Below are 19,306 nucleotides of genomic sequence, written 5' to 3'. Positions count from 1 at the left end.
TGATGGCCATGTTAGTCTCCATTTATAGATACACCAGCTTCCACTAAGCAGCACCAAACCCTTAAATTCTGCCTTCCTTGAGCTGGGTGGCATTCCCTACCCACCAGCCTCTGCATAAGGCTTGACTTCAATAGCATTGCCTTTTACTTGTTACTGTACCTGTGGCCTATCTGACCCTGGAGACTACAACCAGCACTTGACAGTGCTTGTCCACTTCTTACAAATATTTTGAGCCTGGCAGAGAAAGCACTACACAAAGGGAAATGGAGAACAAGCACAACGGGTAGCAGCAACAAACAAAGCAGCAAAGAAGGCAACGATACAGGCAGAAAACAGGGGAATTTGAGAAATCCTCTTATCTGTTGGGGACTGGGAGAGGAAGGAGCCAACTCCTTCCCACAAGACCCATCTGCCAGGCAGATGCCTGATCAAAGGGAGGTGGTCTTCCAGGAGCCAAATGTAAGTCACTAGGAAATCAGTTTATTTTTGGCCACAAGCTTGAAATGGTGAAAGCTCAGCCCTGTGCTTTAGCTATGAATCAATTGAACAGGGTGACAGGAAAGAATGGGCTCTTTGTCCACACAGCAATTTAATTGCATTTTATTTTTAACTGCAAAGAAGCTCCAGGAATTAATTTGTCTCAAAAGGCTCCTGAACATCATGTTAATATTAATTATTCAGTTCTTAGCCTCCCAAGAACACTTTAATCTCTAATAGCTGATTTTCAGTGTCTCTTATTGGAAATATTCTCCTGTTTTCCTAAATAAAACAGTCTATTGCAGAAGTATAAAAAACATTGGTTTTTGCTACTGAGTCCAGTGAAATCAGGATTTCAAGCAATGCATTATAGAATACTGATTTCATGTATTATTTAAAATATGATAACCCATCTCAATATTTTCTTTGTAGCATGTAAAGGAGCAAAGGAGAAGAAAAGCTATTTTCAGAGATTTCTAAGATACATTCCACTACTTTTATCACATACCTCTGTCTTCTGTAGTTTCTTTCCATATAAACAGAAGAGAAAGGAAGAAAAATGAGTTTTTAGTATGCAGGTATACATGGTCAGTAAGACCAAAAAAATGTACAAAGAAAAGCACTGTATACAGAATGAAATCTTTGCTCAAAATATTTCTATAAAATCACTTCTGAAATAAGCATATTTACAAATATACTACATCAGAATAAACAAGAAAAATATATTCATGTTGATGGCCTGTCAGTGCTGAGTGTAAGGTGCGGTTCATGCTGGATTTAAGTCTGTTCACTGTGAAGCTGCTAGTGAAAGGTGCACTCTTGTCCTGAACCTCCAAAAAGTAATCCCACTGGCTAGACATGATCTCAAAATGAGCCCTTAACTTTTGCAGTTTTACTCTAAATAAAAGTCCAGATTTTCAGATACTGCCAGAAGCTGAGGGTGATATACCAAGACAGCATAACCTACTTTTCTACTATCCTCATCTTCATGGTTTTTATTCTAAATGCTTCTTTCCTTACGTACTTCTGAGCTGCCCTCAGCCTACCTCAATCTGGCAAACCAGCAGGTGTTGTGCTACTTTGTTATGCCAAACCACTGGGGCTGTGCCCCAACTGAGCCTGCCCTGCCCTCCAAGCACAACAAGGACCTAGGGACAAATGACTTCAAGTGACAGTCTCATCTAAACACAGATTATAAAGTCACTACCTTGAAACTTTTTTTACTACCAAAAAAAAAACCCCACCCAAAAAAAAAAAAAAACCAAACAAACAAACAAACAAACAAACCAAAAAAAAAAAACCAAAAAAAAAAAAGACCACATAAATCCCTCTGGTTTTATAAGAAATTCACGAAAGAATTAAAACTGAAAAAGACCAATCAGGCCAATGTAATCCATTTTGCCTCTCAGTGAGCACTGACATCTCTACACCAGGAAAGAACTTGAGCCTTATTTGCAAATTGCAGATCTTTCCTACCAAAAAATGTGCTTGAATTAATTTCAGGTTAAGCCGACTAAATATAATCATCTATTTAATGAAGCCTATGGTTAAATGCTTTGCTGACTGACTGAAAGCTAATCTTGCTATATTTACTTCATCATGAGGAAACATTTATAATTTAATCAGATCATACTCTTGTATTTCCTTTGTCACATACAGTAAAATCATAATTTGATCATCTAAAAAAAAGAAAAGAAATTACTAAATGAGAAATAAATTTCAAGTTTGGATCAAGCTCTCTAAAACCACATACAAATGTAAGAATTGCTTGAAAAATGGTAATATGAAAAAATGTTAATGTATAAATATTGTTGAATTTTGATTTTTTAGATTTTTTTTTAATTGGTCTTTTCATAACATAATCAGCTATCACATGAAATATACATATTTTGAAACTCTATAAAAAAGAACAAAATGTACTTACTTGTAACCCCAACCAGTTATTCCTAAAACGAGAGCCAACACTAAAATGGTGCCAGCAATAGCCCCTATTATTATATTTGTGCTAACCACACCTGGAAACACAAGAAAGATGAAAAATATACGTGGTTTTAGGAGAAAAATACACAAAATCAGTAAATGCACCATCTTTCAAAAACCAGCTTGAACAACTTTCACTAGGCTGATTAATTGCAACCTGTGATACCCTTCTGAAGCATAGCATGGACATTAAAAAACACTTGTAAAACAAGCTTTGACTTCTGTGTCTGTTTCCATTAACTGAATGCTTGTTACACAGCATTTGCCAGGTATGCCAAAACAGTATTATCAATATTAAACTGCTATAGATTACATCCTTACAACCTGCCCTAACAAATCCATGGAATAAAAGTGACTACTTGTTTGGTTTTGCTCACATCCCTTCCACAGCTGCATAAATTAATCAAATTAACGATTCTGGAAGATGTCCCCCCACAAGGATTTCTAATGACCAGAATTTACAAGCTCATTTTTCCACAATATATCTTTGTTCTGTATGCAAGACTAAAGCAGAATAAAAACTTCCACTTCAAAAATGTAAGTCAGGCATTACCTTTCTGTCTAGATATGGAATGTTCCAGTCATCTTTTGCTTGTTCTAATCTATCAAGATGCCTAATAAGGCCACTCAGGTGACTGGGACAAGCATGGTGGAACTGGACCCATTGATACCAGTTCCCAAATAGGCACTGGGTGAGGCTTCATTTACAGGCTTCTTTTACACTTTACAGTGCTTCTGCTGTGGGAGGAGAGAGAGCAACGAGGCTCCTGCAGCAGCAGCATGTTGTGTACTAACTGAAAGAGTAGGAGACCTACTTTTGCTTAATGAACTTTCTTCAAATCCAAGCATTTTCAGTTGTTGGTAAAAACTATAACAACATACCTTTATTGATGGCATCCTTATCAAAAAATAGATCGTCTTTGATGTGAGAACTGCAGTCATCTCCTCCCCAGAATCGGTCACAGACACACTTTATTTCATTGCTACAAACCTGCAGTCAAAAGTGTAGCTCAGAAAAAAATCAGATTATTCATCCATTCCCGTAATTAATACCTTAAGTACAGGGATATCACTTTACCTATACAGTGATAAAGCCATGATTTTACTGCTCACAAAATTTTGCAAAATAATTTTTAATATATAGCAATTTTAATTTATGTTAGGCATAAGTACATTAAATGTGCTACTATGTTTTATATAAATAGATGTAATGCTTATTCAGTACATACTTTAACGTAATATATATTTAATAGAACCAATTATAATTGCTTTGGGAGACTGACCTTAATGACTTTTTCTTCAAAATATGATGAAGTGCATGATTTCAGATAAATAAGGAAGTTTTAATGCAGTGTACAAGACAAAAGACATTATGAGAGAACAAGTTCCTTGATCTCAGCTCAGTCACAGGGCCCTGGCTGTTGTGTCAAACTGTGTGAGGGACTCGCCAGGGCCATGGCAAAGCCACAGACTGCACACCGAGCAGAGAAACTAGCCAAGAGCCAGCTCTCTGTCCTCTTTTCCAGAGTAAAGGAATTCTCAGCCCACAAAATCCAACATCATCAACAACTTCATGAATCTTCTTGGCTATTAATGTAATAAAGAGGGAATCAAAAAGAGAAGGTCTCTGGAAGAACAGAGACCCAAGTTTCTCAGTTCATAAAACCTCCGTATTTATTCTCCAGCGTGTTGCCGAAGGAAATACCAATCAAGTTAGCAAAACTGAGCAAAATCATTGACTGATAAAACTCTGTAAAACTAATACATATTAACTATGACTCATTGTTTAAGATGCCTGGACTGGAATGCATTATATTTACTTATGCGCCTTGTTCCCTTTTTCAAAAACTTCTCCAGTTTTATGATGTCTAGAGTCACACTGCTGGCTTCCTGAAAGGTCCAGCTAGTAGACGACACAAGGCCAGGTACTCAGCAAAACCGACAAAAAGCACAAAAGAGTGCAAGAGCATACCCCGTGTCCTGAGCAGATCTGGCTGTCGGTAGTGCCGGGGCAGGTGCTGAAGTTGAAGGCCTCGGTGGGGAGGCAGCGATGGTCCAGGCACACCATGTCCGGCCCGCACGGCGTCCCGTTCTCCACGTAGCCCAGGTCCGTGTCCTCATCCAGCTTCACGTGGCCACCACTGCAAGACAGTCAAGAGGACCTTGGAGACTTGAGCTGGGCTTAGATGGGACTGCTTGAGAAACTGGGCCCTGGGCCTGCATTTCTGTGCTACACAATGTCCAGGGCCATGTATTGGCTCAGTGACCCCACTGGGCTAACATGAAACAAACTAAAACAGCCTATCTACATCAAACAAATGTAATCATGAGCACAAGGACCATTTTTCCTGTGAAACAGCTAGAGCTAGACAAAACTCAGTTTACTTGTTTAGGACATCATTTCGTCTCATAGTTGTGTGAAGCTATCAAAACATACCACTTCTATAATTAGAATTCAGCTACAATATAGCAATGAATTAGGCCACCAGTTAACTTTGGCAGTGCAGGCATATGTCTAAGTATTCTGGGTACATGAAGTACTTGGCAAATATTAAACAATGTAAAATCACAGGGCCTGAGAAGAGCATTACGTCTCTACAGGTAAAATTAACTACTGAGGGGACTGCGAAACTGCCCCAGAGGCAGTTAATTTTCTGAAGCTTAACAAAGGTTGAACTGAAATAATGGTTATGTGTTAATAGGAAAAAAAATTAATGGAAACAGTTTTTCTCCACTTAGGAATGAGAAAGCTGCTTTTCTGTGAAAGATGGATATTGTTCATTCTGTTTTCAGGATTTCCAATTACCTGCAATTGTAGACTTTTCCATAGTGCAAGATTGATGTTGTGATTTCACCATCAAGTTCTCCAAGTCTGGGCACACTGGATATATTGGAGCACAGAAGGTATCCACAAAGCACATCCCTGCATTGAAAGAATAAAAAGATACTCATAAAAACTAAAATTCAATGAAAATGGACAATCAAAAATATGTCCACTTGCTTGGTAACCTATTTGTTATTCCTCGCTTTTCTCCCACTGACAATAACTCCCATAAATAATGCTGTTTCCCAAGAAAATTCTTCCCTTGGAATTTAGATTGGGAAAACTCTGTTTTTATAACACATTATCAAAAATTCCGACTAACAACAAGCAGGGAGCTGTCAAGAACAAACCACATCCAATTGATTTAATGATCTATTAAGACACAGTAACTTCTCCAGAGAGGAGCAACAGTAGATACTGGTTCTAAATACATTCTCGTAGGACACATATGTAAGGGAACTATAGACACCAAGTTTAATTCAGCTGCTGAAGGGACTTCACTACTCATCTGTGGAGACTTTTGCACTGACAGAATAGAAGGGTCTGACATCTCCCATATTATTGAATATTTTCTACTTGTGAATTTGTAAGGGAACAGAAATAAGGTTATCAAAACTATGTTAAAAAAGTGGGAAAGAACATTAGTTCACCCGTAGGCAGAACTAGAAATCAAATGTCATGGACAGAATGGAGAAATCTGAAAAAATAGTTTGATAAGGGCTGGTGAAAGGTTCAGAAATTGGCAGAAATAATCGACTGCATATATGCAGAATGTGAAAAAATGCTTTAGGCAGCGACTTGCTGGAATATACTTGGAAAGTCACAATACCATGAAAAGTGAACAAAACATAGCAATGCAATGGCACAGCATAAGAAGTGAGCACCACACCAAGATGTGAAACCAAAGGCTTCTCTCCTCTGCACTGCTAACCCTCACTGAGTACTAGGACCTCTTTTAGTCCAAGCTCTCCCAAGCTCAGATGGTGTTCTCTTGTCAGGGATCAACTCGTCTTGGCACCCTACTCCCTCCAGGACTTCTTGCACAAAGGTCTACAGAAGAAGGCCAGAAATCTGATCCATAGGAGGCTTTCTGAGTCTCTTCATGCCAGCTTAAGAACTGCATCAGGGGTAAGAATGTCATTCTAGTAGCTTTCTAAATGGATCAACTTACTGTTTATTGCACTGTATCCAAGAGTCCTTTTCTCTTCCACAGTTTCCTTTCTCAGTTCCCTCAATATTCAGCTTCTCATAGCAGTACCTGTCAGCAGCCGTCACTTCTAAAAACAGAAACAAATCTCTTCTAAGATGATGACTTTGAAAAGCCGTGTCCTAAGAAATGGGGATGTACAATCAAAGCAAGCAGAGCTTCCCAATTTGTGAACTGACACACCATGATCTGCAGGTGGCCCATGAAACTCTGCACAGTGCTCTTCTCAGTTAAAAGCTTTATGATGCCATCACAGGACTTTTGTTAAATTTTGTTCAGATAGATGAGAGTTTATTGGTCAAAAATGTCCCCACTGAAATAAACTAATGAACAGGAGTATAGGCTCCCTAGACGGTTATTAACGAGAACTAAAGATTCAAATTTCAGAACAACCAGCAAGTTGACCAACACTAGAGAAAGAGCTGGAAATGCGGATGGAAAGACAAAAGCATGGGGGAAAGAAAGGGAGAGACATACTGTTCTAGATATTTTCAATGTTCTCAGTATGTCTCTTCCATAATTTTTCTTAGCTAACATAGTCTTTCAAGTCACATGTATCACAACCAACTTAGAAACAGAAACATTAACTTACTTTCACCCCAGATATATTTACATTGCCTGTCCCTGGTTTTACATCTTCCTCCAAAGCAAATACCCTAGAAAGAAAGAAAAAAAAATACAGAAAATATTTCAAATTACTTGATTTTCCAAAATATGTATTTCTATAATACAAAGATTAGTCACATGCTTTATACTGAAGCAAAGAATATGTGATTCTATCTTCATTTCATTAAAAATATGACTAGCATCCAAAAGTCATGAATATTAGCAGAACTGTCCCAGGTGACTTCCAAAGATCCTAAAACAAAATCCATAAAAAGCAATCTATAAACAAACAAACTGAAGTCCTAATTACCTGTCTGTTATCACATGAATATCCATCCATTTTATGGATATTAGGAGAACACTATAGAAAGAGAAAATAAGTAATAGATCACAGATCAGACAAACATGAAAGCAAAGTATACAACAAAAGTCATATGAAAAATCATTTCTGTAACATTCTGGTTTTTTCAGCATCAACAGATTAAACACAATTTTTATACACCATACTATATAAAACGTTCATAGTGATTTTGAGATTATAGGTGGGGCTTTTTTGTTTCATGAATAGAAGGCACAAAAATCACCTGGCTGGAATTTCCTGTGCAGTTCTCTGCAATATCACAATCATTCACTGCTTCTCGACACAAGACTCCTTTAGGTTCAAACTGGAAAAAAAAAGCACAGGAAATTAGTGTCTTGGTCTCTCCATATCTTGCCTTAAATGCAATGCTTCCTTACAGTTTTATCTAAAATAAAAAATGGGAAATATTTCTGTGCTGACTGAAGTGGGAAGACTCTCCTTTCCCTGGTGTGTATGCTGCACCACTCAAGCCATTTACTGGTGCAAGTGGTGCCACTCTCTGAGGTACCCCCTCCCAAGGGCACGGATTGTGAAGCTGAAGTCTCTCCTGGACAGAGGACCCCTGGGAGTGTCCAAACCAATACTGCAATGGCTGGCAGCATTATTCATTTTTCCACTTTTTTCCAAGGAAGTCTTTTTCCCAAACCAGCTGGGGGAGGGGCTGATTGAATTTGCTTTCTAGAGGAACCCCTTCAGAGGTTCTCTCTCAAATTTGCCCTAAACCAGGACAATTATCCTACCAGGTCACTGTGCCTTTTTGTGACTTTTTTACTCTTCTTTACAGAAAAGAAGAGGCCATCCTGATCTTCTCTCTAGGGATGAAGAACACCGCAGAGCTCTACGTATAAACACTGGTTATTTTAATCCCCCACTGTTGTTGCAGAACAGGAACTATTAATAAATGTACTGCATTCTGTACAGTTTGACACCCTTTTCTAACGGACTGGATATTTAACAATGAAAAGTGTAACAGTGACCTAATATAGACATTTTGGCTAAAGAATTATGTGCTAAGTCTCAAGACCTGGAAAAGAAGGAAGACATCTCATGTAGGCAATTGATAGTGTTTCTGGTGTGGACATATTACAGACTCCTTATTTTTCCTCAAAGTTTTCTTAAGACTTTGATACCCGGTTCATTTTGCAGGCCTGTAATTTTTAAATTTTTTTTTTTTTTTTTTTTTTTTTTTTTTTTTTTTTTTTTTTTTTTGATCTGCATGCATATGCATTTTTCGGGGGACAGCTGTTAACTCCAAGCTGGTGTGAACATGTGAACAGGCACACAACAGTGGAAGAGCTAGACTATGGTACCTTCTAAGCCCTCAGCTTCTTTTTTCTACCAGTCACTGGAAAAATGCAGATAGACACAAACGTTGTCAGAGATACTACAGGATTCTGGGATGAATAATAATTATGTATTGCTTGCAACTCCTCCTTCACTCCTGCTTTCAGGCAGGATATTACAGGGGAATTATATAGTCTTTTGAGTTGTCCTGATAAACACAGTAGTAAAATTCTACTTTTCTATTCATTCACTCACCCTTGCCACTCTGAAAGGAGATAAATCCTTCTCTCATTTGCAAAAACATTAGGTAGGTATACAAAAGCTTTGTTTTGTTCTAATAGTCTTTAATATGGTGCCTATGTGACTTGGATTCTTGAGCAAAATTCACCTACACTGGTAATCTGCTGATATGTTTTATTATTATTACATTTTAAAAGGGAATGTGCTTAGGGAAATGTGACCTGTTCCAGCATAATCTGTGCTTTTTCTTTTTTTAACATTAGGATGAGCACAAAGTCAAGAATGTGATCCACAGTTATTATTAATGATCCTCCTCAGGGAATGAAACCCTCAAATGCGCAAAGATAAAAATATCACACATAGTACACCACATTTTTAACTACATTAATACTAATAATCTTTATTACTAAATGAGTACAAATAACTATTTGAAATCATATTTAACAGGGCTCCCTTAGAGCCACATCTGGTTTAACCTCCTTTTACTATTTACTGATGTATCAATAAGAATAACTTACAGTTTACATAGGGTTTGATTCCCTTTATTCAGTGGGATTTCAGTCAGTCCAAACATAAGGAGACACAGGCAGACCAAACTGAAACTGAAGTCAGGTGTCTTTTAGATGAATCCTTCTGAGTAATTCTGCTGGCTGTGCTTTTGTGATTTTTACTCTATCCTTCCCTCAGACACTCTGTGGTATGATTTTCCCATTCAGTCTCATGGGGCAAATCCAGAGCAACATATATGGCATTGGGAGAGGCACCTGGATAAGGATGTGCATGTTCAAAGGATGACAGAATGGCTGGCATTGGGAGGGACCTTAAAGATCATCTAGCTCCAGCCCCACTGCCATGGGCAAGAACACCTTGCACTTGCTCAAAGATTCATCCAGCCTGGCCTTGATCACTCCCAGGGATGGGGCATCCACACCTTTTCTAAGCAACTTGTTCCAGTGTCTCACCATCCTCACAGTGAAAAAACAAGGACGTGTAACGAAACCTTCATGGTTAATTTATCCTTTAAGCAAGGATGTCTAATGAGATCTCATAGAACTTCAACCTGATTCAAACTTGTCTGAAACTGGAAGGATTCAATTTACTCTGCATTTGATTACAGTCCCTGCCCCAAAAAGCCAAGTTTAAAAGATAGACTACAGCCTCCGAAAAATCAGATTTCAGCCAGTTTTGAAAGGTAAACTTTCAGAAGAGTAATCACAAGGTCTGCAAGGGAAAATACATGTGGTGCAGTGCCTGCAGCCACCAGGATGCATTCCCACCAGGCTGCTAGAGTGAAGGTCACGGCCCTTACCCGGCACTTCCGACAGCAGAGCCCGTTGCTGCACTGGGAGCCCGCGGTCAGGGTGCAGGTATTGCAGCACTCTCCTCCTTCACTGGCACACTCCTGGGAATACACACACACACAGAACAAAATACATGGGAAAAGCACATGAACCCCAAGCTCTTAATACTTCTAATCTTAGCATGCTACCTGAATAGATATTTTTTTTTCTTCATTCTTTTATGTACCTAGAGGCAGAAAAAGGCATGAACCTGTGGAGCATGAAACTGCTACTTCCTGTGCAAGATAGCAAATAATTTTTCTAGCTTCATATTGTCATTAAATACTAACATCTTAGCACTGACAAGTTTCCATCTAGGAAAATGCTTTCTTTCATGCCTTTGAAGGTCTGATTCTGCAAAGGCAGCTAATACTATGAATCCTTGGGCAGATGACCTTCACCCTGCTTGTCTTCCTCCACTTATTATTAACAGCAGCAATGTGCAGTACCAACTCTCAGAAAAATCTAGTTGCTAATTTAAAGTACATTCCACTTACCGCTATTGTCCCACAGTCGCATTCCTCTCCATCTTCCACAAAGCCATTGCCACATTCTGGAGGATCCAGAAGCTGCATGGAAATTCAGAAATCAAAGGGCATGTCTCTTTTAAGGTAATCATTGTCATATTTGCTCTGTGCAACATGGTTTTTAATCTAGCACTCCAAATGCATTAACTGAAAAACAGTTCCCATGACTCAGGAAGACACAGAAGTCTCCCTGAGTGAAGCATACAGAGAATGAACACTCCTGAAAATTAACACAGAAATGCCGTTGAGTCACATGGTATCTTCTGTGCATCGGTGTCAGCTTTACAGGAAATTCAGTTTGAGCAGAAGTTACAATGAAAAACAAAAGATATGACAAAAAAAGGGAAAAAAATTAAGGATATGACGATTTCATTATCTTCATAGCAGTTGCAACTGCTGTTGTTCTGGAGTTCAAGTGACAAGGGCTGAAAGGTTAAAGCCTGTACTATAAGTTCAGAAGTAATAGCCATAAAAAGTAGTCCTTTTATGTGGCTCCTTGGGAAGGAGAGATGCTTGGTTTCTTTGGCAGTTTTTGTTGCAGTTGGATTTTTCTTTCCATTTTCCTCTACCACAGTTGGAAACTTTTCCCAATTTTCTGTAAGTATGTATTACACACAGGCAGATGTGCACGGGAAGTATTGCTGATGAGGTTTCCTCCCTTTCTTTTCAGCCTTCCCATTGGATTGTAACTTAAAAGATCAAAATCTTTATATTTGTATGCCATAACCTCTTCTAAGAGACACTGACATGCTGTTCTTTCCAGTTTAATTTTTTCTGTCTTTCTAAAACTTTTAAAGGTAGTTCTTCTAAAATAAAATAATTTCTTTCCTTTGGACATAAGAAAACATAATAGTAGCTTTTATTACGTAAATGAGAAGGCATTTAAGTGTGTCACCAGACTAAAATTTTGCAGCTCAGCCTTCAAGTTCTGCAATTAAACTAGAACCATTCCAAAAATCACTCTTCTCCTGAGCCATCTGCACAAGCACATCGCACATGGTGTAGAGCATTTCTCACCGGCTGCTGCCTTTCTGTCAGAAGCCCACAGGATGGAGCATCACCCCACGTACTTCACTGTGCTACAAACCACAGCCTGGCACTGGCTGATTATTATTACATCCCCTATTGAAATGGAAATTTGACTGCAGTACGCAATGCATAAGTAGAATTTAACATAAAATGTATGCAAGCCTGTAGAATCATTCAAGAGCTGTTAAAAGTGCTTGTTTCCTATGTATTTTTCCAGACAGTTTAACTTCTTCAATATGTCTCGGTGTGCTGCACAACAAGAGACAAAGAGACGGCAGTGACAGAGAATTCTGCCTTGAAATATTGGGCCAATTTGCTGCAGCACATAGAGACAGCTAAAAATAAAATTGAAGGAAAAAACCCAAACATTAAAAGCAAATTGGATAACCTTTCCCCAAAGTCATATCATTCATCCATTCATTTGAAAAGAGCATATGTTCAATCTGCTCCAGCAGCCATTGATGTAATTTTTGGGATTATAGCTGATCTAAGAGTGGAGAACTGCCAAACACTGCACCTTGTCACATCAGCTTTCCTTTATCTCATAATGCTTGAAACACAAAAACAAATTTCTGTCTCACCACTCCTGCTAGGAAACATATCTTTGACAGCATTGTTAATTAGACAGACATTCATTGACAAAACCTTTAAACCAACCCAAACCACAATGCATAAAAGAAACTAAATCACCCTGGCTTCCACATTTAACTCACATTTCTGCAAGCCACCCAAAAAAAAAAACCAAACCCCTAAAGTCCTGACAAACTAAATTGAAAGGAGAGTAATTCCAACTGACAGATGTGTAAATGAACACAATTACTAAAATAAAACCAAGACACATTACACTGTATAAATAATAGACTCGGCAAGTAAATACACCTACCAGTATTTCTCCACCTTTAATGGGATGGAAAAAAGCAAACTTCTAAAACTCAGGTACATTTAAAATAAGAAATTTTACATCTTATTAATGTATTACAGTGCTTTCTGTCCACTTTTAATAATATACTCTTTCATCAAAAGAGACCTTTAAGAGATAGGCAAGCTCAGCTTGTCCAGATTTTATGTTTTCTCTCTCCTTCTTTAAGTTTTATTGAAATTCTCTGGTTGCAAGAAGATGCACTTTTTCTCATGATCACTAGAAGGAACATGCATCATTCCTGAATTGACCTCCTTCTCTTTTACATCTGTGACCACTTCAGTTACCAGATAAGTCTTTTTTCCATACTGGACTGTCTTTCTGCCTTAGCCTCTTTTCCTTTGCTTGTTGAAAGACAGCCATTAAATACAAGTTAACATTAATGATATATAGAAAAGAGTCAAGATCATTATCCTGCTTGCTTTACATTTTAACACATGCTTCAGTGAATGGAGCAGGAATACACTGAAACACTGCTGCAAATCCTGCATTGCAGAGCTGTTGTAAATACAAAATTTTATTGTATTCACAATATGCAGAATAAATTGTGTGAGGGATAATTCTCAATCAGAGGCTGTGGATACTCTACTGGACGTGAAACCACTGTATTAGAAATTTATTTAAAAGTAACTTCTAAACCACTATGAACTAAACTATTACACCCATATGTTACCAGAATAGTTAGAACTTAGAAAGAACCAGAACTATCAAAACTAAAGGGTTTTGTTCCAACATTATAATTTTCATTTTTATTGGTTTCATAAAAATTATCAACAGAATAGAAATAATATTAAACATTAATGTAATGCTTACTTTGGTTGGTTTATTGAAAAGGCAGGCTCCACCTCCATTGTTTAAAAATTCATGATACTCTTCAATATCACACTCAGAGAACTTGCTTGGAAGATAGTACCTAACAAAACAAGGTAGAAGGATTACTTTCTCTCATGCTTTTTACACTGTATTTTCTTTTTTGGAAACAGAAGAAAGGTAATGTTATACTTCAGAAAAAGAATGAAAACATGCTGCTCAGAATCAGAGTGACTATCTGTTTGTAAGTCTATCTGACTATTCTATTTCTTTCTATTTGAAAATCCTTCCAGTAAATAACACGGAAATTTCAACAATGACACAAAGCTCATGGAATGTGAGAAGTCTAGAATATTTCACTAAGTTTTTATATGCCAAACAGCACAAATGTGATTACAGCGTGTAGTCGCACAAGCATGACTTGTTCCACTAACAGGCCTGATCTCAGAAATACATTTATTTCCTCCCATGCAAACTGCAGGAGAAAAAGACAGGTTATAGTTTATTTCTGTCTTAGAGGAAATGGTTCCCCTGACTCACAGAATTTTTATATAATAGAGTTATGCCATTTTAAACATGCTTCTAGCAAACATCACCTAACATTTCAGCTTCCCTCTGTGTCATGTGTCCCACTCAGTAAATTTCAATTGAGTACAGAGGTCCCCTGAGGCACTGTGCCCCACCTAAAAACAATGTGATGCAGAGAATATTTGCATGGATCCTTTTCACAGGGAAATAACTTTTCCCAAGGCAACTGCAGTGATCTTTATATTCAGGTCCATAGTCATGAAAGTACTTATGCTTCAAGGAGATTTTGGAGTCTCAAGGGCTTTGCTCGATCAGCTCACCACTGGATATAAAAATATTAGCCAAAGTGCTATCCTGCACTGCTGGGAGAGACAGACTCCAAAACATAATTGGCTTTTTCTGTCTGTAATGCTCATGAATTTGGTCTAAACACTACAGAGGCTGTGGATTTCACTGAAGTTCAGCAATAAGCTAGGTAAATACCAGGTTTCTTAATGTACCAAATTATGTGAAAAGTTTGAACTTCAGATAAAGAATTTAAAGGCCCTAACATAGGAATTTATAACTTTTATAAGAATCAAAAATGCCTCTTAGACTGGTTTTTTAACTCACCAAAAATCAGAAAAATCCTACCAGGTATGTTTTCAGGTATTCTAAGATGAAAAGGGCACACATTCACTCTTTCAAAGAGGTTTGAATGACACACACTTCTTTGCTGAAAATTTTTCTGACCATGAAGCTATTGTGAAAATTTGTGGATCCATTCAAAATTAATTAAAAACTGAGCCCTGTCTATATCTAAAGCTAGAATACAATGTAATTAATAGCCAAAATTAGACTACAATATAATTCATATGCATGATAAAAGACAGGTGTTAGGATATGAATATATTTCAGAAAGCATCAAATTTCATCCACCAGCAAAAATTTGCTGATTCACCAGTAATTATGTTAAAATTTCCCCAGTGACACTGCACATGGGTATGAACATACTCAGCCTCCAACGGGGGCAGTTTTTCTAACAATATCACACAAACTGTGTGATAAAAAATGATAGAGATAGATGAAAGATTCCTACAAAATCACTGAAAATGAGACATGCCTCAGAAATTTGATTATAGGATTTCAAGAATTAGGGTGTGTCATTATTCCACAACTCAATAGCAATCTTGCGTGAGAAAATCAGCTCTGCCTGCTTTTGCTTCTCTGCAATGACCTGACTTGACTGTTGAGCCTTATGCTTTCCAAGTTAAATCAGCATTCACCAAAAATCCTCACGTGCCCTTCTCTTGAACTCACTTATTCTCATATTTCTTTAAAGGTGTCTTTGTATGGTATATAACTAATACTTTACTTTCTGAAAATGGACTCATCAAAAATATTCTGCTGAACCACAAAAGAGAAGACTTTTCACACCTTTCCTTTATGTCACTGTACGAAAACCATGACTTTTCTCTAGTGAACTGTCTTACCCCATATCTCCCATTATGCATCCAGACCACATGTCCTCACACTTACATTCACCTGACAAAAAAAAGATAAAATTAAAAGTCACATCTTGAGTCTTGTGAGTCCAAAACAATACAATTCTTGTCCTAAAAAGCACACTGTACTTAATTCCATTTCAGATTTCCAGACAAATAGGAAAGAATAATTTGCTGGTGTATTTCACACCTTAGTTTAAGTGTATCAGTGCACCTTGCCAAAATTTTTAAAAACTCTACATGATTCTGTGAAATCCTGAGCTTTGAAAATATGTCCTGTTTTGCTTTCCTTCTCTTGAAGAAAACTGCAGTGTTAGCCTTCTGCACTTGCAAAGCATGAGTCAGCTTTCTCATCTCCTGTGTATGATACTCATTTCCCAAATTTCTTTTTTTTTTCAGTTCTCTTCTTTGACTATGGTAACGTGATTTTAAAAATCTTCCCTTGGAAAACTGCAAACAATAATTGAGGCCAAAAAAAAGCATGGAATGATAAATGAACACAGGGTAGTACAGTAGGATCTATCAGCTTCTTCCTCAGCTCTCCCTCCCTCCCCTGCCTGCCTCCCTTCCCCATGCAACTCCCTTTTGCCCTGCCAGCTGGGATCACTTTGCTCTGGTCTCAGTCCTCCTCTTTCAAAGCTGTGTCTTGCTTTAATTTCAGTAGAAATGCTTTCCACTTGCACGTTCCATATCTTCTCTTACTGTACACATGAACATCAGTTTATTGTTTCCATTTTAAAAGTACAATTAGAAAGCAAACAAAGCTCTAACAATTGCAGTCTCCTCTTTCCCTACCAAAACAGTGTCCTGCCCTTCTCAGCCATAAAGAAAGGGAGTCACCACTATTATAATTTTCACTTTTACCCTGCCCCTAATCCATTCAAAAATATGTGGCTGGTAAATGAATACTGAACATGTCTGTAGGATAGAGCATCAGTCCTACATTTCTGATTATTTTTTAAAATGGCATTGCATAATCTGCAAAAAAACCCTTTAAATGCTGCTATCTCTGAATTATATTTTGTCTTTACAATATCTGAAAAAAAATCCACTAATCAATAGAGTAATTTATCTTATTAAATGAAGGCCACATAAACACACACAATCCAGTAAGTCCACACCCCAGTTAATTATCTAAATTGTTTCAAAACTGTATTTTTATTTTAATCATATCAAGCTGGGACTTCATATAACATGGAAGCAGGAAGGCAAGGTGCTTGTTGTGGGCACAATGGTGGAGATTAAAGCATTGCAGGTAAACAGGGATAACTAAGGAGCTGAATACCAAGGTTGCAGTAGAGAAATGGTACCAGTGGCAAATACTGGATATTTGGGTGATCTACAGGAGAAAGGGTTTTGGATAATTTACAAGAGGAAATGAATCAAGAAAAACAGATAAAAAGTTGTATTGTTTGAACTGTTCTATACCACAGTACTGAGGAGGCTCCTCATTATACCCCGATCTAATAACGCATATTCCCACCCTTGTGTCATAAGGTGGCAGCCATTTGGTCTGTGGGTGGGACACCAGGCTCCCTGAAATGAATGGAAGCAGCAGGCACCTTTATGGTCTATTTTGGATGAAATGGTGACACCAGTGCTGTCAGGAATTAGAAGCAGGGGGATACTACTCAAAGATTTCCTCAAATAGAGGAAAATTAGTATATCAGACTCTTCTCATGTTACTACAAGAAATAAAGATATTTCTATATTGTGAGAAACAGAAGAAAAAAGTACATATCAGAAAGACATTGACAGGACATTGATAAGATCCTCTACTTTTTAATTCTCTTGAGATAGAGTGAAAAAGCAAATAAAATTACCACTTAGAAGCTTTCTTCTGTCTGAGAAAATGCCAATGTTTTGGGCCAAGGTCTGTGCCAGAGTAACTGCCATTAAGTCTGGCTTTCCAAACTGAAAAAAACAAGGTGGGAAAAGTAATCAGCAACACAGAGGTATCTCAGATTCAAGTGAAGCTTTTCTCATATAAAGGAAAAAAATGTAAAATCAGATATGCAGTGTTAGAATTCTTACTTCAGGGTAGCTAGATGAAACTAGACACTAGCTTATAGACAAAATAAGTAAGAGAAAGTCTGTTTCTCTCTTGGCTGGAAATATGAATGACAGGATATTGCAGAATTTGCTTTAAAGTGTATTTGAAGTGTATTGACTTTATTCACTCATCACTCTTCATTGAAGTGTCCCTTCCATAGAGCTGCAGAAAGAGTCTACATCAGCCAAAAAAAAGCAAAATATTTTGAGGAACATGTCTGCACTGATAAATTCCCTGCAGATAAATTTCCACCACTTTTTGCTCATACCAGTATCCCCACCTACCTCATTCACACCTCCGCCTTTAAGCAAGGAGCAGATTCCACCAGTGTGGGCTACACCACTTCGACTGCTCTGAAAACGACTCCCCCTTTGACAAAAACGAAAAGAAAAAGAAGTTTACCCTGCTCAGTCCACGAGTTTTGCACCTGCCTATTCCAGTAATTACCCCTCTGATTTCCAAATGAGAAGCTGGCATTTGCAAATGCTGGATGCCACCACTACACTGCAAATTATGCAAAAACAAATGGGAAAAACAGATCCACTCACAGCCCTCACATGACAAGTTATCTCCAGAAAACTTATACCATCTTCCCTGCTCCTTTTCAGACTACCTAATATAAGAAGAAAGGGACTGTTTTGCCAAACCACTTGGATCTGCCCAGCCCCTTGTTTCTTGACATTCTACTGCAGCGAGTGTTTTCCGCTGGCACGTGCTCCAGGCAGAGTTCAGGAGAGGCCACCATGCTCCCAACGCGTGACTAGTGAAACGACACATGTCTAATTATTGGACAGTGCTGATGTGGTAAAACTCAAGGGGAGATGCATTAGCAGAAGATGCAGAAGTAGGTGAAAACTCCCTGGAACTACAGCCGATCTCATCCAAGGAACAGATGCACTCTCAGCCTAAATCTAATCACCTCCTTGGTGCTGACCACATCAGCATGAATGACTGCCAGTTACTGGAGACAAAATATACTCTGCTCCACCTGAGAGTACTGATCCATCTGGCAAATTATTTTTCTCAGGTGAGAGGAGAAAAACATCAAGAAGGATCACAGTGGACTTACTATGTTAAAGGTGGAAGTTCATTTGGAACCACTGTAACATCGCACCAGCTACCCCCACCTCACAACTTAGTAGTCTTTCAGACACAATTTCAGAAACTGCTGTTTCTAAACAGTCTATGAAGGCAATACCACAAACACCATTGGTGGTGGTGCTATGGATAGCACTGGAATTAGCATTACAGTAGTATCCAGAGTCCCAACCACAGGGCAAATCAGGCTCTCTTCTGTCCTGGTCAATACACACATTTTCACAAGAACCAGACTTCCCCCTCAAAGACTTTACAATGTCACCAGAGAAATTACAAAAAGGATATGAGAAAACCTGATTCCCATTTAAGAGATGAAGATCTGAGACACAGAGAAACCAAAATCTGCAAGCACCACTTTGCAGATCTTACTAGCTTTCTTCAAGGCAGAAATCAGTGGCAGTAATTAGGTACATGCAAAAATTCTGAGGGTGGATACCAGGCTTGGGTATCCTGGAACCCTAGTGAAGTCATGTGAAGTGAGGTGTTTAGGTTAAGTTTATTCTTATAGGCTCCTAAAACAGTCAGCAGAGAGAAAAAAG

General features: G+C 38.1%; 1 protein-coding gene and 1 long non-coding RNA gene across 16 annotated transcripts in view; one reads left to right on the top strand and one right to left on the bottom strand.

Annotated features, from left to right (window-relative positions):
* Positions 1 to 19,306, bottom strand: part of ADAM22 (ADAM metallopeptidase domain 22) — a 131,496-nt gene that overhangs the window by 26,929 nt on the left and 85,261 nt on the right. For all 15 annotated transcript variants that reach the window (XM_064409239.1, XM_064409250.1, XM_064409257.1 and 12 more), the window contains exons 12-26: positions 17,954 to 18,038; positions 17,440 to 17,530; positions 15,605 to 15,656; positions 13,608 to 13,707; positions 10,817 to 10,888; positions 10,289 to 10,381; positions 7,679 to 7,759; positions 7,405 to 7,455; positions 7,081 to 7,144; positions 6,453 to 6,558; positions 5,264 to 5,380; positions 4,430 to 4,598; positions 3,340 to 3,448; positions 2,402 to 2,492; positions 986 to 1,003 (exon numbers count right to left, since the gene is read on the bottom strand). In XM_064409239.1, coding sequence (XP_064265309.1) covers positions 986 to 1,003; positions 2,402 to 2,492; positions 3,340 to 3,448; positions 4,430 to 4,598; positions 5,264 to 5,380; positions 6,453 to 6,558; positions 7,081 to 7,144; positions 7,405 to 7,455; positions 7,679 to 7,759; positions 10,289 to 10,381; positions 10,817 to 10,888; positions 13,608 to 13,707; positions 15,605 to 15,656; positions 17,440 to 17,530; positions 17,954 to 18,038 — 1,299 coding nt within the window. The remainder of the gene's footprint in view (positions 1 to 985; positions 1,004 to 2,401; positions 2,493 to 3,339; positions 3,449 to 4,429; positions 4,599 to 5,263; positions 5,381 to 6,452; positions 6,559 to 7,080; positions 7,145 to 7,404; positions 7,456 to 7,678; positions 7,760 to 10,288; positions 10,382 to 10,816; positions 10,889 to 13,607; positions 13,708 to 15,604; positions 15,657 to 17,439; positions 17,531 to 17,953; positions 18,039 to 19,306) is intronic.
* Positions 3,886 to 8,383, top strand: LOC135294292 (uncharacterized). Its single transcript, XR_010356414.1, has 4 exons — positions 3,886 to 4,564; positions 5,251 to 5,361; positions 6,280 to 6,409; positions 8,240 to 8,383. It is a non-coding gene; the product is annotated as an uncharacterized LOC135294292 (long non-coding RNA).

The sequence above is a fragment of the Passer domesticus genome, chromosome 1 (genome assembly GCF_036417665.1).
Source record: "Passer domesticus isolate bPasDom1 chromosome 1, bPasDom1.hap1, whole genome shotgun sequence".
Lineage (NCBI taxonomy): Eukaryota > Metazoa > Chordata > Aves > Passeriformes > Passeridae > Passer > Passer domesticus.
Note: the sequence above shows the minus strand (reverse complement) of the source record. Positions and strands in the feature narration are given on the sequence as shown.